Consider the following 23,156-nt stretch of genomic DNA (forward strand, 5'->3'; position numbering starts at 1 on the left):
CTCTTAATATAGCTATTATATAAGATCTAGCCTAATTGGTAATTAATATAAATATTCTAAATATTCTTTATAAAAAGAACTATTTAAAAAAAATTTTTAAGTTTATAGGATTGTTCTATAATTAATTATTTTAATTTATAATATTTTCCTTAACAATTTTATTTTTTAAATTTTATAAATTTACTAACTAATATACTTTAAGTTCAAAGCTTATATAAGGCTGATAGAATTAATATATATTTTTCTATAATATATTTATATGTTAAATACTTTAAATATAATTATTAAAAATTTTTAATTAATTTAATTAATAATAAAAAGCTTTTTTAAATAAATATTTTAAAATATTTAAAGGTTAATTTTATAGCTTCTATTAGCTTTAAATATATACTTTAAGCTTTATTTATATTTTATTAACATATTTATAATATATTAAAATTCTTTAAAAATCCTAACTAATTTATAAGTATTTTAAAATAATATTTATTATTTTTACTTAAAACCTTATTTTAAAATATATATAAAATTATCTTTAAGGTTATTTCTTAATTTTTAAATATAATTAAGTAAATAAATATAAAAAACATAATATTTAATTTATAAGATATTTCTTTAATTATTAAAGAATTATTAAAAAATTATATTTTTAATATTTAAAACTAATATTTAATAGCCTATATAAGCTATTAAAATTTTAAATTAAAATTCTTATTTTTCTATAAGCTTTATATTATATTAATATAATTTTTAAATACCTTTTAGGTATTTTATTTCCTCTTTTATAGTATTTTTAAGTTTATTATCTCTTATCTTATCAGCGTCTCCTATCTTACCCTTTTGTGCATGTCTTACGGTTTTGTGCCCAACTAAGCTTGCTTAGTTGGCCCCCCCCTCCCGGCTCGAGCCAACGGGTAATAGTAATAGTAATAGAATTTTAGTATTACTAATAGAAAAAAAGGCTTAGTAATTACTATATTACTATTACTAATTTATAAAAAGAAAATTAATTATTACTATATAACTAATTAGTAATACTAATAGTATTATAATAATAATTAATATTTTATTTTTTAAAAAATATATATTTAATTTAAAAAAATAGAATATTAATAAATTATAAATAAGAATTCTATATAATTTATTAAATATATAATTTATATTAAATACTTAATTATCTTAATTATTATATAATTATTATATATTCTTTTTTATATTGCTTTTCTTAAATACTTAGAAAAAACAAATCTTTTTATTAAATTAAATTCCCTTATTATTTAAAAAATAAAACTAGTATTACTATTAGTATTACTAATATTACTATTACTAATTCTTTTTAAAATAGTAATAACTATTATTACTAATAGTAATAGTATAGTAATAGTTCTATTAGTATTATTAATAGTAATAGTAATACTAAAAGAATTCCAACCATGGCCTCTAAGCAGCCAGGCTGTCTCTAGGCTAGAAACCCGACTAGGCGAGTGCCATCCAGCCGGTGGCTAGAATATCACCGACGGTGATAAAGCTCTGCTCCAGGGGTCGGGTTGGTCTCGTTCAGATGAATAGACAGGGGGATCAGGTTGGCCAGAGAATGGGTGCATTTCCCCCGATAAATCCGAGGCTGGTGGTCAAACTTACGACAACGCTGAAACGGAGTTAATGTAGTCAATCCTGCACCAATTCAAGGTGCGGTCGGTGCGGCCGCGCTTCAAATGGATAGGTTTTAGCTTTCTATTCACATGAGACGGGTCGGGGCTTCACATTGTGAGCCCTCCGATGCAACCCCCCAGTCGGCGGACTTGTAGACGCTGAGCGGAGTCAGCGAACGGAGCGGACTTCGCCTTCTTTTTCAATTCAGAATCGTTTACTGTAGATGGCCCTTCTCCATGGCACACATCAGGCTCAACTAAGCATGGACATGTAACAGACGAAGAAAGCATAGTCAAAGTACTCCGCTGCGGGACGGACATAGTATTCATGTGGCGGAGAGAAACGGAGCTGAACTCGATGTCCGTCCATTTCCCCCCTCCTCGTTCTTTATAACTACACATTGCTTCTCATTAACTTACAGTCACTTCCTACTGTATTACTACATATAGTTTCTTCTTATAACTTACGATAACGCCTCTCTACCCACCCCACGTGAAGGCTTGATCTTCGAGCCAAAAACAACATCAACCAAAATGGTCTTTGTCGCTGTTGCTGGAGCTTCCTCCGGTGTGGGCAAGGTTATTGCAGATGCCGTTGCAGCAGGGAGCAAGCATGAGTACATTATCCTCAGCCGCAACCCGTCTGCAGAGCCAAAGACGGTGCAAGTTGATTACAATGATATCGATGGTCTAGCTGCGACGCTAGACAAGTATCAAGTCAACACGGTCATCTCTGGTCTCTCTCTCGCCACTGATGAGGCGGGCCAGAACCAGGCCAATCTGATCGAAGCCGCCAAGCGGGCTTCGTTCACGAAGCGCTTTATTCCCAGCGAGTACGGGTCCAGGTGGAAACGAGAGTAAGTCCTTAGCGTTCGGTCTCCACCTCTCATGTGTTGGTGGCTCCGCACTATATCTTTCTGGAACCTGGTCAATTGCTAAAGCTTCATGCCTGGACAGGAATATCCCACCTATGCCTACTTACAGAGGCAAGCTGAAGGCAATCAAGGCCTTGGAAGACTCACACTTAGAGTTCACTTCAGTCTACAACTCCTTCTTCCTAGACTACCTCGGCGTCCCCCACGTCCCGACCACCATGCCTTATGCGCCCAACGTCTTCATTGACCTGGACAACAGATTTGCAGCTATTCCCGGAGATGGAGAGGAATACTTTGTCGCCACGCACACCCGTGACGTTGGCCGCTTTGTCGTGGCCCTCCTAGACCTGGAGAAATGGGAACCAATTTATACCATGCACGGAAGCCGACAGACCATGTTGGAGGCTGTGAAGCTGGCCGAAGAGCTCACAGGCTCTAAGTTCACCGTTGTCCATGACTCGCTCGAGAAGCTAGAGAACGGGGAGATCACCCTAACACCAACGGCGCTCAAGATGTATGAAGGTAACGACCAGGCTATCCGGCTCTTGACACAACAGCTGTCCGTGTTTGGAGGGTGGCTTGCCGAGGGACATATGGATCTGGACATCTCTCTCAACTCGCTCAACAAGGAGTTCCCCGATATCAAGCCCCTCACCTGGCGCAACATTATTGAGACGTACTTGAAGAAGTAGCGTGATCCACCTAAACTCCGTGCACCCCCCAAGCCTACGCACTCTCACAACATCACTTATAGAATGCAATACTGGCAACACCCTTCGATTTCTAAACTATAGCTGCAAATTACAAATTTAAAGCCACATTTGACATATCGTGGCCTTGTTATTCTTCGATGAATGTTTCTATAGTTTCTTCCTATCTAGTAGGTAATTGCGACTTAGGTCTTTAAGGCCACAAAGAGAATTCCTCATCTTATATAGTTTAACCAGGCAGTTAAATGCCTGAATAACCTGGAAATATGTTTTCTTTGTCTTAGACCTACCTTGCTTTTGTTTAGGAATGGCAAGTGGCTTACTAGCTATTATGAGACATAGTAATAAATAGTCTTTAGCTAATAACTATAGAGCTAGCCTTGGGGTTAGGATAGGGTTAGTATCTTAAAGGTGTGGTAAATATAAAAGAAAACACTGCCTAGGATAGCAATTCTAGGTATCCTTTAATTAAAACTTATTTTCCTTAAATAATATAAATTAATTAAAAGATGGATTTTTTTATAAAAAGAAATTAAAGAATTATATAAAATAATATAAAAGTTAAGTTTAAAAAAGTATATTTAAGGTTAAGTTTTTTAAGGAATTTTATTTCTTTTTATTATTAATAATTTATATAAGTTCTTATATTTTAAATATAATAAATATCTTTTCCCTTATATATAAGTTATATCTTATTATATATATTTAATTAATTTAATTATAAGTTTAAGTTAATTTAACTTTTAATAATAAACTTATATAGAACTTAATATAATTCCTTTAATTTCAACTTTAATAGAATTTCTAAACCCTGCCTTTATTTTATATTTATTTAACTCTTTATTTATATATACTAAAAAGGATATAAAATACTTATTCTGCCTTTATAATTTTATTAATTATATACCATTTTGTGGTTTCTAGAGTTATCCACAAGATAACAGAGTGAGATATAAACCTGTTGAGATGGTGGTTGAGATGATATCAGTATCAGGCAGGGTTCCCTCCTTGCTTTATTATATACCTGAGTATATAGTAAATTACTTATTAGTAAGCATTCTCCAAAAAACTGAATCTACCGGTACAATGTTACCTAAATATTAACAACTATTCAACTTCAAGTTTTAATACAAGAAATAGCTTTCACTGCCCTTCACCACCAGACACAAGATATCTTTCCGCAAACCTTAAAAGCATTTGCGGTGAATAATGGACGGGCCACTCTCATCATAATCCTGTTTGGTAACCCACATCTGCTGGAATGTCGAAAGCGATGCGAGGATAGAACCTCCAATCCAAACCGAATATTTCCTCTCAGGAGGAGCTACAACCTTGACCTTCATAGATGAAGGCGCCAGGGCAACAATCTCCTTCTGCATTCGATCGGCGATACCAGGGTACATGGTTGTGCCTCCAGACTAAGATCACAAGTCAGTGACTTGGGTTTCTTGAGCTTTGAACTCATCAGGCAGGTGGAGTTATACCATAATTAGGTTACCATAAAGGTCTTTTCGAATATCAACGTCGCTCTTCATGATTGCGTTGAAGGTTGTCATATGGATACCGCCCGATTCTAAGCCGATAACGCCAGGCTGGAAGAGGGCTTCGGGAGCTCGGAAACGTTCATTGCCGATTGTAAGCACCTGGCCATCTGGTAATTCGTACGTCTTTTCCAATGCCGAGCTTTTGGCTGCTGTCTCGACTTCTTGCTCAAAGTCTAAAGCCACGTAACATAGCTTTTCTTTGATATCACGAACAATCTCGCGCTCAGCAGTAGTCGAAAATGTATATCCACGCTCTGTTAATAGTTTCATAAGATAGTTAGTCAAGTCCCGACCGGCCATATCGATACGGGAGATAGCATGTGGGATTGCAAAGCCTTCGTAGATTGGAACGACGTGAGTAACTCCGTCGCCAGAATCAAAAACAATACCAGTGGTGCGGCCCGAAGCATAGAGAGAAAGAACGGCTTGAATAGAAACGTAGAAAGCTGGCGAATTAAACGTTTCAAAAAAGATTTGCGTCATCTTCTCTCTATTCGACTTTGGGTTGATCGGGGCTTCAGTCAAAAGAGCAGGGTGTTCTTCGGGAGCTACACGGAGCTCGTTGTAGAATGTATGATGCCAAATCTTTTCCATATCATCCCAGTTGGTGACTATACCGTGTTCAATAGGGTATCGAAGCGTGAGGATACCGCGCTTAGACTCTGCTTCATCTCCGACATAGGAATCTTTCTGGCCCATCCCGATCATGATTCTATAGTAAGAGCACATGGTTAGCTCTAGACATCACGTCCCAGGAGTCGAAAGGCTTGATCATTTCTGGACAAGCCCACACGCTTTCCACTCTTTCATCCAAAAATATTACGAGGCACAGGGGCTATATGCTTACCCATGATGGCGAGGGCGCCCGACAATGGATGCTATACTTTGATCAGCGACAGCATCAACAGAGCAGACCGGGTTTGGGCTGAGGTCAAGAATGTAAAAGACCTGATAACCATCTTGGATGGTGAAAGATCTGGACACAACTTACGGAAAACAGCACGGGGGGCATCGTCCCCTGCGAAGCCCGCTTTACACATGCCCGACCTGAAAGAGGATGATCAGTCCCCAAGCGTCGAATAACACCAGCTGACGTAAGCTGGTAGCGACATACCCATTGTCGACGACGAGAGCTGCGGCATCATCTAGAAGTAATGATCAGTAAGGATATGCTGTCCAAGAAGCCGCATCCTGAACTCAGATGTGGCTGTGACTAGACTCACCATCCATTGCAAAGACTTAAACAAGAAGTTAAGATGTAAAACGTGCTGAACTAAGAGGGTGATGTATAATTAAATTTGGCGGACGACCGAATCTGATGATAGAAGATGTAAAGACCCCACCAAATGAATACTAACAGCGGTGATTGAAGGGTAGAAAGAGCGGTAATACCAATAAACGCGCCTTGGGGGATACCCTTTCTTTATCATGGATGTTTCTCCATTTCCCTTTTCTCTTCGCAGTTGCAAGCAAGGATGCCGAATCGTGAACCGAGTTCGGTCCACATTTCGGAGTGTCGCCCGCCGCGGATCCGCGGCAATAACGTAGCACATAACGGACACATCGACGGAGCAGGTACGAACGGAGGGAAAGTCATAGTGTTATACTTGATGCAGACTAGCATGTTTCTGATATCTCACAGAAGGGATCGGCTAGGAATACTGTGCACTGTTGTTGGCGAGGCCCGACAATACATCCGGCGAGCATTGGCTAGAAGCATGAAGTACCTTTTCCCCAACACCATCACCAGGAATAACTATCCTCAGAGTAAAGCTTGACTGGATAATTCCGTAGAGCCTCAAAATGGTCCGTTGTAACCTGGAACAACGAGGCCGCGCCACAGTCACCATGGATACATCTAACAGAGAGGAGAATGACTTTCATCGCCACTGATGGATTTTCACGTCTAGTTCCTGCGCCACTGTGTAGGTAGACTAGTCTAGCATGTTAGTCGTCATTGCATCTAATGTTTTTCAGGCTCTAGCAACGCAAAAGTATCCAGTCGCCCTTGTGCGTATGTAACCTTGGTCCGCTGCAACATTATAGATATTTTCAGTGAGTATCCTTCCTTCAACATGTTATAGTCAGTTTCAAATGCAGGGTATCTTTTTCACATTCAGAAAGCTATCTTAGGCAGAATTTACGTTATTTCCTTATCCAGGGCAGGGAATGCTTCAGGACTGATCAATACTTAATACTATGCCCCGGCTGCGGAAGACTGTCTTCAGCGGCTGAAACCCTGCAATTTATTTGTAAGAAACTAATCCTATTTCTAGGTGGTATAAGGGTTAAATGATAAGAACAAAGCTTTCAGGAGATCCAAAAGTACGAACGCCTTATTGTGCTCCTACCAGGCTTTGCCACAAGCTATCCGTCTTGAGGGCTTCCAGATGCTCTGCCTTGAGCATGATAACCACTTCAACAAGATTCTTGGAATGAGATGCGGACTCGACTCTTCTGCGAGGCAAGATAATGCAAACTCCATCTGCTGCGCTGAAAGGGAATCGGACAAACTCGGGCTGCCCAAGCTCTGAGCCCCAGCCCACCTGATACAAATCTAGATCGGCCCAGCTGGTGATCGTGACGTCCCTATGGTTGAAAAAGTCCCATCCAGGGAATATTGTGCTGCAGTCCCTGGCCTGTCTGCCTAGTTCGAAAACATTGGCAATATGCTGCGAGTTGATTTTGGCTGGGGCAAACGATTGAGTGATAGTATTGCATACTTCTGCATGATCACGGGCAGAGGCTGCAGCATGTTTCAGAGTGTCAAAGGGTCGTTCAGCAGAAGCGTACAGAACAAGGTTACCGATGTACGGGTTGTCTGGCGGGGAAAAGTTGGGACCAATTCGCCGACGGCCATTGACAGCCATAACTAGCCGGCTCGAGGTGTGAGCCAGGGTGTTTTCTTTATGCTGTGCCCGAATGCGCGTGATGAAAGACCATAAAAGTGCACAAAGTACAGTATTGGTGGAAGGGGGCTTTTCTAGGAGAGGGGCCAAAACCTGTTTGTAGGCATCCAGATGCTCAGTTGGTATCGTAAACATCTGAGAACCGAAGGACGGGAAGCTTGCTGGCATGGCTGGAGGAATAGGAGAGTATTCAGGGAGCAAACTGAATAGCTGCTCCGTATTCTTGGACGATGCCTCACTAATCTGAGAAGCAAGTGCTTCAGAAACACGAGATAGCCTGGTGCCACCAGACTGTGATGTAGACGATCCACGTGTGGTTGTTTCCTGAGCCCAAATCCTGAGCACTTCGGTGAAACCCGCCGCGTCAACCGCGTGGTGATGCATACACACACACAGTCCAAGTCCTTGGTCATCTTTGAAGCGAAAGACACTAGCTCCAAAAACCAAAGAATCGTCGCTTCCAGGTAATGCGCCAAGTGGCCAGACATTTTCTGGAATGGTGGTGGAATGCATCGCGTGAGCCTCTAGGCTTGAGAATGGTTTGTCGATTGAGCCACAGTCAATGATCTGCGGGGAGCCTGAATCGGAGGAGTAATGGATTGCACCATGTGCAGCCCGTTTGTTGCCATTGCCAGCGGAACGAACTTGTCCAGATATCCACGGTATTTTCTCTGTCGTAGCATTCAGACCACACTGAAGTTGCTGAGACACTACGTTGAAAGGCTCGGAAGTCCGAAAAGCCAGAAGCACACGAATGTAATTCTTGGGCATCAAAGCATCCAATGCAGTGAGGGGCTCAATGCGCGGGTTGCCGACATTTGATACTGAGGAATACGACATTTTGAAGGGCTTGCGAGCGGGATGAGGAGGCAGTGTAGATGATGATGTATGAGTTATCATTCTGCGCAGAAGGTTATTGATTATTTATGCCTTTCTCATACCCTTCTCTGCCATCTTCATTCATGGAAGCACGGCCCGGCCTCGGTCTGAAAACGGGAGGGCGTGGAGCCGCGCTCCCCGTGCCTCCGGCAAGGACAAGACAGGTTGACTCAGGTAGAGAACCCACAGTTTGACATCGGCCCCCACGAAAGGAACCGATTGGATGTAGGGTAAGCTTCAACGATGTGACCCGGGATTGGAAGATCGATCGTTGTCTACTCATGACCAAATTCTAGTGGATTCATATATGCGATAGATTTCGGAAGACTTTAAAAACTGCATCGAGCTTATCAACATGCTTGATTGGGCCGCAGGCAATTTTAAAAGTCCCCTTAACTATTCCGGGGCTCCTTCTAAAGTTCCTATCTTATCAATATTCCAGCTACCCAGCATAGATGAAAAGCTGTCAGATTCATGGTTGGTGAGCTGTTCTATCATATTGGCTCCAAAAAACCCCTCGAACGGCTCCAGGCCAAATTGGGATACTGAATGCATTTCGGTGAAGGCCTGAAGAGCGTCTTTTGCCTGGCTGGGTGAGGCAGCGCTATTAATTCGCGCTTCAATCAGTGCCCGTGCGAGGCGAGCGAACGTGGAGCAGACCTTGAAAAGGTTTTGGCAGGCATTTGATACCCTGGAAATCTTCTCTAAGACAGCTACCATATGGTCTAGAAGGCAGACATCTTCCATGTCACTATCAACAGCAATAGTACGAAGAAAAATGACAATGAATGGGTTCAATGATGACTGATGGAGGACCCTTTAGTTACATGGATTAGTAGTTGAGAATAGCAACGGCAAGAGATTTGGGGAACTAACCAGCTTGCGTAGTCGGATTCCGAGACCAGGCCAGGGCTGTCGATAGTCTGATAGCTGGAAAAGCAGATGAGATGACTTTGTAGTCCGGCTCGAGCGGCCTCGACGCATTTCAGACTGATACCTGATTCTTCATCCGTGGTTGTTGCCTTGATCAGGATCAAAGTCAATGTAGAGTAATACATGACATCCCAATTTTTCTTCGAGAGTTCGAATACCTTGTGATCTTTCATCTGGCTTGAGTCAAGCTAAGTCAAGTCAGTGACGCATCATGCAGCGGAAAAATAAACAAAAAGCTTACTTTGCCTAAGTCAATATACCAGGATTGGATCTTGTCCGAAAGCTGATTAACAGCTTGCCCCTGCCGGACGTGAGAGGAGTGACGTGCAGTCGCCGAATAAAGGTGGTCATAAACCTCACCTTGAATCTTGGCGAACTTGATGCCTAAGATGAAAAGCTCGTCCCAGGTCTTGCAAGAAGCATCAGGAGAAATTCTTGGATACCAGGCATCTACCTCAGAGTCTTGTAGATACGACGGACGACCTTGAAGGAGGGACATATTCTTGTCAGTGATATAAATATACCAGAAGGCACGGCGCATTTGGTCTGCTCTCCGAGCTTGATGTTTCCCATATGTTGTCTCTTGACAATAGCCGAGCATGCGGCAATGGCTAGCGGCGGCAGCTAAGAGCGTACAGCATAGGAATGGCTTCCCTTCTTCTTGTGCTTTGGTCATCTAAGTTTTGTCCAGTATATGAGCATACGACTTGAGATGGGATGAGACTGTGACATTGATTACTCACCCCTAGAGCCAGACTGAAAACGTTCTCAAAGCAAGGCATAGCCAAAGCCTGAAAAGTTTCAATTCCACGACTGAAATTCCTCTCGCAGGTGGAAATGTGCACCTTCAAATCATGCTCCTGTGCTAACGGATTCTGAAGGAGGACATATTCTTTCAGCACGTAATAAATGATCCCGTACATACTGGTAGCTTGGCCGAGCGACAGAGGAGCTGCAGTGTAGTATGCCTGCCGACACAAGGTCTCGAATAATGATGGATCGTTGATGAGAAACGAGCATAGGAAGATTGGTCGGTTTACTGGAGATGTTAGTAAAAACACCGGTTGTTGGCTCATGAACCTTGTTGCGCAAGAAAAGATTGCAAATAGAAAGAACAGAAAATGGACGGGCATCTTACCCTTCAGTTGTTGGAGCATAGCAACTACGAGCCCGGCTGGCAGCAGTTCCATTTCCGGATGGTGCTGTGACGTGATACTTGAAGACAATTGATAATCCTTGGAAAGAGCCGGTATGTCCAAGGGTTGAAGATGGTCCGTCAATTGTCGAGATATGGTATCCAAGTCGTATTGGCTGAAAACATTACTGGCCGCTATACTAGACTGAGAGATATCGCTCGCCTGGACAGACTGGTCGCTGAAAGACGAACCACCTTGGTAAACACCCGGATCATCTACCCTGAACGACTCATGCTGACTAGTTAGAACGGAAGCAACGGACGATCCAGGGCCGGTCGTCGATTGAGGAGTAGCATTTGTGCTGTTGGACCGGCTCTCAGTTGTTGAAAGACGATCACAGAGATATTTGACTTGCTCCTCGCTGAATGGACATTAGCCACGGGAAGAGTTTGAGATGTCTGATACGCCATACAGCTGCGTTATTCTATCACGCTTGGGCGGCACGTCCGTTCTCGGATAGACTGTTTGGCATGTAAGGTTGGCAGTGCGGCAGTTGGAGCAAGGGTTGGAACGATCGCATCGGATCTCAATAGGTTAGTCAGGGCTATGGAGAGGAGAGACAGGTCATGTGGATGCAACCCATTGCCATGCCATGTTATTCTGGTCCATACCTTGCGCATGCGGCATGCTTCACACTACAAAACAGTTAGCCAAGCCTGTTACCGCTGCACGTCGCATGATGCTGTGCTCGCTCCCTACCGCTCGAGAAACTTGGGCCAGTCTTCTTCGGCGCTGCTGAAGGGTTTCTTCGGTCTCCATTGTCCTTCTCGGCCTCAGTGAGCTCCGTGGGATGTCGTTGAAAAATCTTCTTGCCGGTACGTGCATTGGCGAAGGTATGAGCGAGCGGTCGATGTTTCGGAACTTTAAAGGGCCACGGAGCCGCGGAGCCGCGGAGCCGCGGAGCCACGGAACCGCGCGTTCCGTGGCGTGGCGTGGCTAGTCAATAAGGTACCTAGTCTAGCGTAGATATCCGCTCTAACTAGGATGACTCGGGGCAGACGGCATCAGTGCCATTGTTGGGTCCGACACTGTAGTACGGACATTTCGGGCCCATGGTAGCGAGAGAGTAAAGACAGAGTACATGCTGTAGCTACAGTAACTCCATCAGACTTACTTTTACCGCCCTAAAGATGAGGTGACCTCATGAGAAACCAGCCATTATAAATACGGCCTACCAATTGCCTCGCCCTAGTGTGTTGGGTATGTCATTCCAGTGCTTTATCCACTGTCTTCTGCCAATACTACGATAGCGTCCCACGGTGTATTTGTTTGTATGCACCCGACTCTACGCTCTCCCATGCGATACTTTTGGTTTGATGATCATTCAGCTAATTTAAACTGCCAGTGATTCACTATTGCATCATTTCAACCAACCAACTATCCTAGTCTTTTATCAACACACAAATCAGGAAGCTATGTCGGTACGTGCTTCGTCTGTCAATGTTCTCTATGAAAGCTTGCGCTAACACATATCGCTACCAGATTCCTTCCGGGTAAGATACATCGCTCTATCCATCAAGTTTCTCGATTTGCAGGCGGACACGAGGGTTATCTTTCTCAAAACAAATGCTGAAAAACCTAGTGTGCAAATCAAGGACGAATGCATTACCGCAGTCAACGAACTGCGGTCTCGAAGAGATGCAAACAAACCCCGTTACGTCATTTACAAAATCTCTGATAACGGCCAGAGTGTTGTCGTGGACGAGACCTCATCAGACAAAAACTATGAAGGATTCCTGAATAAGCTTGCATCTGCCACTGACGACAAGGGTAAACCTGCCCCTCGTTATGCTGCCTACGATGTCGAATATGACCTCGGAGAGGAGGGGAAGAGGTGAGTTCAGTATCCTGAATCAAGAAAATGCTACAGCTGCTAACTTTTGTCAGAATTTCAACTGCCTTTATCTCCTGGGTTCCTTCAGGTTCATCAATCAAGGTATGTTGAACAGTTGACCAGCCCTTCCTTCTTTTTTCTAATAAAACATTCAGTCTCGCATGGTCTATGCTAGTACTAAGGAGCAGCTAAACAAGGCACTCAATCTCCCCGTGTCGATACATGCCGACGATCTTGATGATATTGAGTGGCATAGTGTTGTTCGGCGTGTGAGTCGAGGAAGGGTATAAATATTCAAAATGTATAAATAGCGGTTTAGCTAATTCTATAAGGCAAGCTATATATTTTCTATTATATCCCTAGGCTAGTCAACCGCCTAATACGGAGTAATGATTATAGCTTAGTAACTTATGATTAAAAGGCAAATTAAGCTTAAATTAAATAATTATTAATATTTATATAAAAGTATATAATTTATATAAAGAAGTTATTAGTACTATATAGAGATATAATTAGAATGTAATAGTGTTGTAAAAGAGGAAGCTATAACTATTTAGCACTATATAAGCTTCTATAACCTACTTATTACTACCAAGCTATAAAATAACTTCATAGATAACTCTCGGGAAGTTTTATGCTATTAAATCCATTTGCGTCATAAAATAGTAGGTGGGGTTGGTAGCATGCGGCATATGTAAATATGGCGTTATATACAAAACCTAGTTTTGGGCTTCTCTTCCTCCTGATAATCATCTGTTTTTTTGCTGCTCCCCGGCTCGGATTATTATTGAAACTAAGCCAAGCCGTTGAATCTATACTCACTTCTGCCAAAAGGCCTCAACTTTGTCTCTACAACCTTCACCAATACGTAACAACACCTAAAAAGGGACAAGCGATGCCTTACAGCTTTCCAGTCTTGAATTATTCTATTTTCGTGGACAGGTGCTAGGCGGCTAGTCAGCCCGTGTTTTAGCCAAGCTTATCGCCATTGCTATACCAATTAAGGTCAGGGAATAAGGCAATAATATTCAACTTCAATTGAGATATTAAAACTCCATATATTTAAATAAGTATCTCAAACTATTCAACTGCACCATAACCTTATCCATGCCTTGGTGCATTATACAAGTTACCACTAATTAATTAAATCCACAAACCTCAGTACTAACTTACCATGGCATCTATCGGTTCTTGCGACGGATCTTGGGCTGATAGTCCGTAATAGGACTGTCATCGATCATGGATCCATTGGGCAATTTGTAGAACTCAATAGTTTGCGTGCGATCACTATCCTGAATTTTGGGTGGCATATTGTAGCTCATGACTGAATCGGGATTCTTCTCCATGAACAGCTTAGCACCAAAGCCCTCAGGCTTGTTGCCCAGGTCATCACCTTCAATGGCAAATTCGTGTCGAAGACCAAGAATGTGACCGATTTCATGCTGGAAGATTTCTTTCAAGATGGATGGATTTCTACCCTCGAAGGCATGCGAGTAAACAATCACATCCTGATCAACCTCATGCGGGAAGAAAGCTTGAGCTAGCACTCCCTCATCAAACTGCGTGTTGACTTGATATACGAGGTAAAAGTTTGCGTTATCTCGATTAGTCGTTTCGGAGAAGGCAAGGCCAATTTGGAGTTTGGCCCAGGAATCGGCAGCGGCTTGGAATTCTTTGGCTGCAAACTTTGCCTTGGTGGTATCTGGAAAAGTGTCCACTCTGACAAAGTATTGGAGTTTCCTGCCACCGGGTGGTGTGACGTCCCAGCGTGGTATGAGGGGACCGAAACCGATGACGAGGGAATCGGCCTTGTCTGGCGCGTTGTTGCCAGTAGTGCCCTCAAGATGGGAAATAGGAGCGGGACCAAAGCTTGGGTCTGTATCCTCTTGAGTGCGACAGGAGTACTTGGGAAGTTCAGGATCTGGGCCAGCGGTATTGGTGTCCATGGCAGCGACTGGGTTGGTTCTACCAGAAGACAGAGCTGCGGTGGCGCGTTCGTTGATATTGCCGCACCAAGGATTACTTGGTTCAGCCAGTTTGAAGAATAGAAAACGTGACTCTGTGGGTGGTTCTAACGATTTGATTGCAGTAATAAACGATTGCGTTGGATTTCTGTCTAGTCTGTACAAACCCGTGCGTATTTATAGTTAGGATTCCTTATGAATTCCGTCAACGCAAAACTACCGGCTGCCATCTCGTCTAACTGCGAACTATTCTGTGTTATGCTTTGGAATGTACCAACCCCGCGTTCTAGAGAGCGTTGTCACTCAGCCGCAATATTCAGCTGCAATAATGAGCAGCTAACCTGAATGAAGATTCAGCTCGCCACAATCAATGTTGGGCTGGCCTCAAAATTCATACCTGATCAAGAACCACGGCTTATGGCCGATGATTCCAGACCCTTGCATTGATGTGTCACTCCTTGCTTCTGCTGACAATGTTCAGTCAGACAGTGTCGCAGCACTGCGACGTCTTGGCTGAAACAGATCGTTCTCGATGCCTTACCCCGCTCTGAAAGATGTCATGCTTACAAAAAGTGATGGTCGAGGCGGCCAGCTCGATGGAGATGCAGAATAAGATTGGGCACACCAACCGCTGCTGTTCAAAGCTTGATTCTGATGTGAAACACTGATGCAAGGTTGGTTTAGTCGCAAGTTGAGATATGACAAGACACTCAGTTTAGTTATTGCGGGGGGATGAGCCAAGACACGCCATTGATCGATCCGCATATGCAGGCAAACTAAAACGTAGCAAGCTGAAAACCTACTTAATGACATGCATCAAAATGATCCAGATTAGAAATTCCCCGCCCTGATGGTGGTGTGATGGCATGACCTGCTTTTATTGGCCATCGTTTTCAGCTCGGCTGTTACTATCGTATCTTCCAACTCAAAGTCCACGACCATGCCGTTTGCTGTCACATGTCCACGATGTTGATGAACCACCCTATCTTGATTCGTAACGTCCTGATGTCAACTGTGGCGATCTCATGGTTATTGTTGTAGTCGTGTCGTCCAATATTCAAGTCAATCGGTGGTAGTCCCTCATGTGACCCATCGTCAAGGTTACATATACTACACCATCGTATACTAGGTTTAGAACTTCAATCCAACGCCACGACGCCCCCCAAGATCAAGTCGATATCGGAATACGCCCAGCAAGAGAGACACCGACTCACGAGGACGAACGATATAGTGCAAACGCTGATGTCTCAGGCGGTGTCAGAGCTGCGGCGTTGGTGACGCTGTCTGTGCATTTCAGGCAGAGAGGCTTGCCGCGATCGACTGGTTCTCCGACTCTAGTCGGGATGTTCAGGGCGGCTTTAGACTTCTCGCCGATCGTGAAAGGACATGAGCGAAAGTTCATGCAGATGGTCACTTGAGCGCCAGAGGGTCTATGTGGATGATAGAGCCAGTGGTCTTGAGCACTGCCATAAGAGGCAGCAGCATTAACGTCAAGCTGGCCCACCGACAGGTTTTCGGTGGGCAGCTTGTTGGTGTGAAAGGTCGCCATGGAGCTGTACAAGGCCGACTTATTACGGAGTCCGTGTGCTCTACGTCTCAGCTCAACCTTGGTTGCTTTCAGCATGCAGACAATCGGTCTGAAGCTGATCCACCTCGCAATGACAGATAGGACGATGACCAGGTGTCCATTTCTGGGGGCGCGTCCAGTGTATCGCCCAGACGGAGGTGAAGGTCCGCGATGAACGCCAACAGGAATAGCTCGTTCAGGCTCTTCGGGAACGGTTCGATACAGTTCTACGGGCCTCCCAATGACATGATAAGCACTCTCACTGCGGTGAAGTTGTTCGCCACCACTGTGTAGTCGGTGCAGGACGCGATTTTGTCAAACATAAGGTAGATGAAGGGCTAGTTGTTGAGACGTATACGTATGTTCATTAAACCCTAGTTGTCGTCTTCACCGTCTTTGTCACTATCGTCATCGTCATTGTTATTGTCATGGCTGGCATCTCCACTATCTACTTCATCGGTAAAGTAAAATTAACAAAAAAGCAGTGGTCTAAACTGGGGATATTTATTAACTATTACTTACTTTTATAAACGCTTCCCTAGACTAGAAGAATAACATGACATTTATGTTCCTGGAATTGAGATCCATCTATAGCTTTGTGAACATAACATTCTCCCACCATTTCGAAATATTCTCCCCTTTTCCGCAAGAGAAGTGGAACCTCCCCGCCTCGACAAAGGGCAACCACGTCACCGTCTTGAGATGCCTTTGGGACGAGAGCTAAGCATCCGGAGCTCAACCTGGCCAATCTCCTCGATTCGATTGCATAGAGACGTTCCGCCATAAGCTGGGCCAAGGGATTTCCCATGCTGAGGTTTGGCCATATTCCGTAGAAGACGCTGCTGATGAAGAACAACGTTATCAGCAGTGTAGCCCAGTTCAGGCATACAAACCAGAGTTGCCTCGCGCTGGGTCGATACACAAGATACAACATTCGCATGGCGAGGTAGACGTAGATCGCTTGCAAGAAGGCCGGCAACGCAAAAAAGCCACTGCGCTGGGACTGCCCAAAGATTGCCGTGGCGAGCAAGGGCGAGCCATCGTTTAACATATCACCCCGGCCGCACGTAATCGTATAAATGAATTCGTCGCGAAATTCCAGTGCTCTGTTATCGAAAACTTTACTCCAAGCCCTGATAGTTTCTAGCCGGTAGGAGGATGAGAGAGTCAAGGCGACTTTGAGTCTGAACCGGATGGTTGATTGTACTCTTTCAGTTTCGCAGGCGCTCCCAAGAGACGAAATCGTGACTGGAGCTCCATCATGAAAGAGCATATGGCCCGATAGTTTTATTTCTCGCGAATATGGAGTAGCGCTATCCGGCGACATTAGCATGTCCGTACACCCGGCTCAACTAAAGCGGAACACTAACCTGTCGTTCAATGCGGCGAAATTGTATGCAACGCCACGCGTGGTACGGAAACGACCACCAGATGGTAGCGATATTGGCATCGCAACACTGCCTTTGTTTCTCCAGTCAGGGACCCATGTGGGAAGCATGACTGTTTCCCTGCTGCCGCTCCGGCTGAGATATGCGTCGATGCGATCATTCAGCAAGTCGAAATCCCCCAAAGGCAACTGATGGGTAATGGCTCCGAAAAGTCGCAGTGAATTTTGGTGTGAGAGAATTCTTCTGGCGACGCGGACGTATGCTTCTTCCGTAGTCTGATACAACACTTGTATTCCATATGTACTGCCTCGCTCGATTTCCTCACCGAGACCTATCAGGCTGTACACCTTGTCCACATCTAACTTAGCAACGCTGTCTCGAAATAGAGTCAGAAGCGTGAGGATATTCTTTTCGATCCATAGTTTATCTTGTGCAAGGAGACCAAACACAGACGCAAGGCTAGGAAGATCGGAGAGACCCCTCTTTACCGCGGGTGATAGGAGATATCGAGCTGTCATTAGATGCGCTAGGTGCGCAACCTTCCTGCCACCAAGTTGGGACGCAAGCATATCGATGGCGGCTAGGCTGAAGTCCATGAAGGGAATCATTTTATCGCCGCATGCTAGGTCTAGGATTGGGCTGAGCGCAATCTCCTGAATGATCCAGACGCGAGTAAAGTAAGGTCGGCGGAGGAGAAGCATCATAGTCCCTAGCCGCCACAACCTCCCAGGCCGAACTATCTCAATCAGACGCTGCAACAACGAGCTGGTTGTGACGATTTCCCCATTCGTGTGTGCAACCGCCTCATCGGGTTGTTCTAGCGTCTGCTGTCTCTCTTTAGCTAGAGCTCGGCACGATTTGAAGGCCAGGTCGGACAGTATGGTTCCTTCCCCGAGCCAGACGATGGTTCGGGCTGACTGGCGATAGATGTCGCCCATCCTCTGAATTTGCACACTTTTCTCATCTTTATCTCGTTGGTTGATACAAAGAGCATCAACCCAAAGGGATATGGGCCGGGACTTGTCACGCAGATGTATCAAAGCTGAATAGAGATTTTGGGTGACGTAGACGGGTATTGAATTGCAGTGGATCATCTTAGGTTCGATTTCAGTGCCCCATTGATACGACAAAGCCTTATAAGGCGGGCACTGTGGGCTCGCGATAACGAGCTTGCGTTGGGAAGAGTCTCGTCGGGGCAGTAGTCTCGTTTCCAGTCTACAAACAATCGGATCCGCGGGACAGTCTTGCCTACCAGGTAGAAGGATAAGCACCCGGATATCGTCTTTGCCGAGTATAAGGGACTCTTGACCATAAAGGGGGTCTTTTGCTACGCCATTCATCGCCACACCCACGTCTCGGACTGGACCCAGTTCCTAATTGATTTATGAGCAAGCGACACATACATGAAAGTTCAAACGTACCATGGCCGCAGATTTCTTTGTCAAGCAGGCATTTGCACACCGCGAGCTATTGTGTCCTAGGAGGTAAGACCGACGCAGAACGAAAGAGCTAATGTAGTTTTAAGTGCGGCTGGCTACATGAGTCACCCGCCACTCGCGCCCCCACACCATCCGTTACATGTTTCGTTCGGCCAGGCTGCCTCCCGGAGCCACAAAGGTGCTATTGTATTCTCAGCGAATTCAGCAATACTTGCACGTTTATACCTTTTTCAAATTTGACGCCAGTGAGGCTTGCTAACTGTCAATCTGTTACTGCATTTTTCTGCTTTATTTATTTTGTCGCTAGTTTTAAACTCCTATGGCACTTAACTTAGCCGGTGATGCCTTTTGATATGTTTGTGCACGTTGTGCTCTTGGTTATTCGTAAACTCCTCGCCATAAGGAGACCTTAACAGTGTCTTCACTATCCCATGGGTCGTGCGAAGGCTCTAATGGGGCCAGTTGTAGGGACCCAACCCAACCACAAATGCCGTCCTCTAGGCAAGAAACAAGCTTTCTTAAGACGGTCACCGGGGTTTTATTAGAGGATAGAATTTCTTCTCTTTTTTTTTTTTTAGACTTTAGGGAGGAGAAACTTGGGAAGTATCAGGCTAGCTGAAAGTTAAAATTGTCGATATTGGGATCAATTTAGGCGCCGGCATTTCCTAACCGCTTTTGTCAACGGCCTCATCTCTGCTTCGGTGAATTGGATAACCAACGACGTTGAGTTTCTTGTCGCAGAGGATGACAGAGGCGTGATTTTGCTGCCGTGAATATGGTCGTTCCGTGTCGCTACGGAGCAAACAGATTTCTATCAAGTGAATGGTGTCGTAGATGGGACTGGGCTTGTTTTAAGGACGGAGGAGGCTGATCATCCGGCCTATTGGCATGTCATTATGGCAGACAATGGGGTCTAATAGCAGCCACGTTTTGGTGGAGGGATGAGATAATTTACGAAATATACTTGCGAGAGGCTGACCCGTCTCCTTTTTGCTTTTCTAAAGGTGTCAATGGGCGCCTAAGAATATCATTATATCACCACGGTCACTAAGTCACGCTCTGGCAAGCTAACAGGTTCATCGACCTTCGCAGTATACCAGCAACACCATGAATTCCAACGGCACTACAAATGCTCCTGCTGGGGGCAGCAATACTGAGCTCATCATCGCATGCGTCGCTCTGGTTGTGTCAGGCTTTGCTCTCGTTATAGCGTTGCTTCAGGCACTTCAGCAATACTTTGCTTCCGCAACCGGTTACGCCTCGTGTAAGGAATTAGTGATGGGTCAATGGTCCAAATTTACCCACCGCCGATTGCGGCTTTTTGAATTTCGTTTTGAAGTCGAGTTCCAGACTCCAGTAATTTTCGTTTCAGCTCCAAGCAACAAAAGGGGCCCCCTAGGTCCTCATATGGAGAGAGAGAGAAAAAGTATTCTGAGATGCTTGAAACGCTTTGTACGGTCCAGGTTTACTAGGCTGGCCAGGTTTCAGCTCCAGGATGAACCTCAGGAAGCCAGTCGCCACGAGATCACATACCTGGTCGGGACGCGGGAGAGCTATCAGAAGACTTATACGTGGAGTCAAGATCTGTATGACCAACGAATTAGGAGCCTCGAGGCTAGGGAGACTCGTCAGGCCATCCGTACAGCCGATAACGAGCTTGCAACATGGCTCGCGCTGCTCATGGCGGTGCAGCGAATGGAGAAGGAATCTCGACAATGGCAGGCAGAAGAGTTTTTCGGCTATAATGTCTCCAATAACGAGTGGTACAACAGGGCTTCCCATACCCCGCTCCTGGATAACTTTGACAGAAATGACGCGAATAACCTACATACTCTCACCGTGGGTATACAAAAGAAGAAGAAATCGTGGGACACCATGCCAGAGCACATGAAGAAGCCTTATGCCACTTCAACCATTTGCCATATAGTTGAGATTATTGCTATGCTCGGCATTTACTGGAAGGTCTTTAACCGAAATGAAGACCGGTATCGTGCACAGGGTAATGGCTTTCTCGTTACTGGCGCTAATATTGATGACCTTGGAATTATCTTTTCTTTCCATAAAATGGGCGAAACTTGGTTTAAGGAGAACCGTATTATCCCAAACGAGAACATTAAGGAACTATGCTTTGGATACTGCCCTACTATTTTCCGCCCGAAAAAATTCAAAATGTACGCCGATGAGCCGAAAGATCTCGGAACTCTTCAACTCGCAAGTCTCGCTGCAATGGCAGAAACTTTAAAGGTTATTGGCTGCAATACTAGGACAGTCAAATACTTTTCGAAACCATCCGTGAACACGCGGTACAGCCATCTTTTCCCAGGTACGTCAATAAGCTTCTTGGTCTTATACAAATGCTTTAGGCTCACTTGCCCTCAGTCGCCTTCGAGATACTCGGGATGGTTGGCATTGTGCTGCAAATAAAGAACACTGCTTTCCGCATGCTCCCAAACCCTACAATCCACCACTGGGATCGAAAGTCTTTCTCTGTCCGGACCCTGTTGGTCGCCTACAAGTCTGTTCTAGACGAAGCGGTCCAGTATCAAACGCATGAAGCTCCAGTCGAGGCCCAGAGCCAGGCAATGTTCAACGACAACGATCAGATCAGCATGATCATAAGCGAAGCCGATAAGGTTGAGCAGAGTTTTCGTGCGTCCGAGATGGCGATCAGAGCTTCCGAAAAACAGCATAATCAGGAACAGGAGCAAGATCAATTTACGACATACTTCATACCTGAACAAAGAACGGAAGAGCCAAAATTATACTGCAGGGCTGTCATGACGTCACTGCACGCCGCAATCGAGAAATGCGACATGTTTCTCAAAGTACCTAGAGAAAGTCCTCTAGTTCAGTTCGTCTTGCGGGTACACCTCCAGGAGGTCTTAAGTATGCTCAATTCACAAAACACCAATCAAAAGTCCGCTGGAGACTGTTTTGAAAATGCAGTTGAGAAGGAGGAATTACTCAGATCCACCGACGAGTCAGCGAAAGCCCATCGAATTAACAAACAGCAAATGACCCATGAGTATCGCAAAGCAATGTTGCATAAACTTCAACGACTTGACTCAGCATCCTACGGAGAAAGGCATGCTCTTTTGATAGATATGTACATTTCTTGGGTACGCGAGAACGTCATTTGGAAGATATGCAGCGAGCTGGATCGACAAAGGAGGCGTCAAAATCCCCCGAGCGAGCCAAAAGGAATCCAGCGCACTGGGACCTTATTAGGAGCCCGTCTAGCTGGCGACGAAGATGAACTGGACGATGATGGAGTGAGCACTGAGGGTTGCTGGGAGTCCAAGGAGAAGCAGGAGATCAGCGATATCTGGTGTGTACTTATCTTTCGCATGATATGCTGGTTACTTCTCCACGACTTCCATAAGCTTGATGTTCAGATCAACAAGGATGGGCTTTTTGGAAGTCGTTTACCAGTATATATTGCTTAAACTGGGAATCAACCGATTCTTCATCCTGTTTACCTGCAATGTTCACGTTACATGAGATTCGTCTGTAAAACGTTCGACGAAACCTACACAATGTCCAGTTAGCCATGCTGTAGGAGATGGCAGACTGGAGGACATTATCATCGCGCTAGGGGCATGAAAACCAATCCTGGAGCTGTAAATCATTTTGAGTTTCACTCACCTGACTTCGGGAAATTCTATTCACACTGTCAACTTCTCGTATTCTATTGCCGCATCACATGCATGGATAAAACATCTAAGGTTAAATGTTGACGAGGTTCGTCCAGACGGTCATGCGAATCAATTTCCCCAAGAGTTGAAGCAAGAGGATTTGGAACATGTGAAAGACAGTTGTGTATCCTTCGAGCTCCCTACTAGTCAATAGCTGTCATCGATGGCGGATTGTGTATTGCGACGATCCTGACAAATGACTCCATGGAATAGTAATGGGTTGCATTGGAGCTGTTCTAGATTGGCCCTACAGGGGCGTTGGACCGGACCTACCTAACTAGTCGACTTGCGGAGACTAATCCATTCGCCATGGTATGCTGTACGGTGACTTTGCGGATTCCTCGACGGAGAGCCATTGGAGCCAAGATAGGATAAATACCTCATGCTGAGGTGGAAGCTTGCTATTGGAAGAAAGCCGCCACGATAGTGTGCGCCATTGGAGCCATTGTAAATTGATGAGGGACATAAACACATGGGACATCAGCTGAGAACTTGCGTGACGGCACGGCAGCCGTCTACGTTGCCTGTGTTGCAGCTGAATCCTCTTACGGAAGGTTCCGTCTGCCCATCCCTA

At 44.8% G+C, this 23,156-nt stretch overlaps 9 protein-coding genes across 9 annotated transcripts; 3 read left to right on the top strand and 6 right to left on the bottom strand.

Moving 5' to 3' along the window:
* Positions 1-2,192: 2,192 nt before the first annotated feature.
* BKA55DRAFT_459342 (uncharacterized protein) lies at positions 2,193-3,204 on the top strand (the record flags this gene model as incomplete). The annotated part of the gene is made up of 2 exons (XM_046186090.1): positions 2,193-2,506; positions 2,607-3,204. Coding segments are annotated over 2 exons (912 nt in total), but the record flags the coding sequence as incomplete, so codon positions are not given.
* Positions 3,205-4,421: 1,217 nt separating this feature from the next.
* On the bottom strand, positions 4,422-6,008 carry BKA55DRAFT_696758 (Actin, gamma; the record flags this gene model as incomplete). The annotated part of the gene is made up of 6 exons (XM_046200300.1): positions 4,422-4,652; positions 4,719-5,490; positions 5,626-5,656; positions 5,770-5,825; positions 5,893-5,923; positions 6,002-6,008. The coding sequence occupies 6 exons, from the start codon at positions 6,006-6,008 to the stop codon at positions 4,422-4,424; spliced, it is 1,128 nt and encodes a 375-aa protein (XP_046043037.1).
* A 1,106-nt stretch (positions 6,009-7,114) lies between these two features.
* Positions 7,115-8,527, bottom strand: BKA55DRAFT_696759 (transferase family-domain-containing protein; the record flags this gene model as incomplete). The annotated part of the gene is made up of 1 exon (XM_046200301.1): positions 7,115-8,527. The coding sequence occupies one exon, from the start codon at positions 8,525-8,527 to the stop codon at positions 7,115-7,117; it is 1,413 nt and encodes a 470-aa protein (XP_046043038.1).
* Positions 8,528-8,962: 435 nt separating this feature from the next.
* On the bottom strand, positions 8,963-10,899 carry BKA55DRAFT_526545 (uncharacterized protein; the record flags this gene model as incomplete). The annotated part of the gene is made up of 5 exons (XM_046188853.1): positions 8,963-9,383; positions 9,443-9,687; positions 9,741-10,175; positions 10,243-10,430; positions 10,638-10,899. Coding segments are annotated over 5 exons (1,551 nt in total), but the record flags the coding sequence as incomplete, so codon positions are not given.
* A 1,001-nt stretch (positions 10,900-11,900) lies between these two features.
* BKA55DRAFT_583625 (cofilin, actophorin) lies at positions 11,901-12,949 on the top strand. The gene is made up of 5 exons (XM_046194232.1): positions 11,901-12,116; positions 12,178-12,188; positions 12,278-12,529; positions 12,583-12,631; positions 12,685-12,949. The coding sequence occupies exons 1-5, from the start codon at positions 12,111-12,113 to the stop codon at positions 12,817-12,819; spliced, it is 453 nt and encodes a 150-aa protein (XP_046043040.1). The 5' UTR covers positions 11,901-12,110; the 3' UTR covers positions 12,820-12,949.
* Positions 12,950-13,710: 761 nt separating this feature from the next.
* Positions 13,711-14,475, bottom strand: BKA55DRAFT_526274 (uncharacterized protein; the record flags this gene model as incomplete). The annotated part of the gene is made up of 1 exon (XM_046188822.1): positions 13,711-14,475. One exon carries the CDS (start codon positions 14,473-14,475, stop codon positions 13,711-13,713), a length of 765 nt encoding a protein of 254 aa, XP_046043041.1.
* A 960-nt stretch (positions 14,476-15,435) lies between these two features.
* BKA55DRAFT_680639 (uncharacterized protein) lies at positions 15,436-16,117 on the bottom strand (the record flags this gene model as incomplete). Its single annotated transcript, XM_046198221.1, has 2 exons — positions 15,436-15,603; positions 15,708-16,117. The coding sequence occupies 2 exons, from the start codon at positions 16,115-16,117 to the stop codon at positions 15,447-15,449; spliced, it is 567 nt and encodes a 188-aa protein (XP_046043042.1). The 3' UTR covers positions 15,436-15,446.
* A 481-nt stretch (positions 16,118-16,598) lies between these two features.
* On the bottom strand, positions 16,599-18,872 carry BKA55DRAFT_545524 (heterokaryon incompatibility protein-domain-containing protein; the record flags this gene model as incomplete). The annotated part of the gene is made up of 3 exons (XM_046190825.1): positions 16,599-17,373; positions 17,431-18,821; positions 18,870-18,872. The coding sequence occupies 3 exons, from the start codon at positions 18,870-18,872 to the stop codon at positions 16,599-16,601; spliced, it is 2,169 nt and encodes a 722-aa protein (XP_046043043.1).
* A 1,122-nt stretch (positions 18,873-19,994) lies between these two features.
* Positions 19,995-22,333, top strand: BKA55DRAFT_545525 (uncharacterized protein; the record flags this gene model as incomplete). The annotated part of the gene is made up of 2 exons (XM_046190826.1): positions 19,995-21,210; positions 21,267-22,333. The coding sequence occupies 2 exons, from the start codon at positions 19,995-19,997 to the stop codon at positions 22,331-22,333; spliced, it is 2,283 nt and encodes a 760-aa protein (XP_046043044.1).
* Between the last annotated feature and the right edge of the window lie 823 nt (positions 22,334-23,156).

This window comes from Fusarium redolens, assembly GCF_020744475.1.
Source record: "Fusarium redolens strain MPI-CAGE-AT-0023 chromosome Unknown BKA55scaffold_23, whole genome shotgun sequence".
Lineage (NCBI taxonomy): Eukaryota > Fungi > Ascomycota > Sordariomycetes > Hypocreales > Nectriaceae > Fusarium > Fusarium redolens.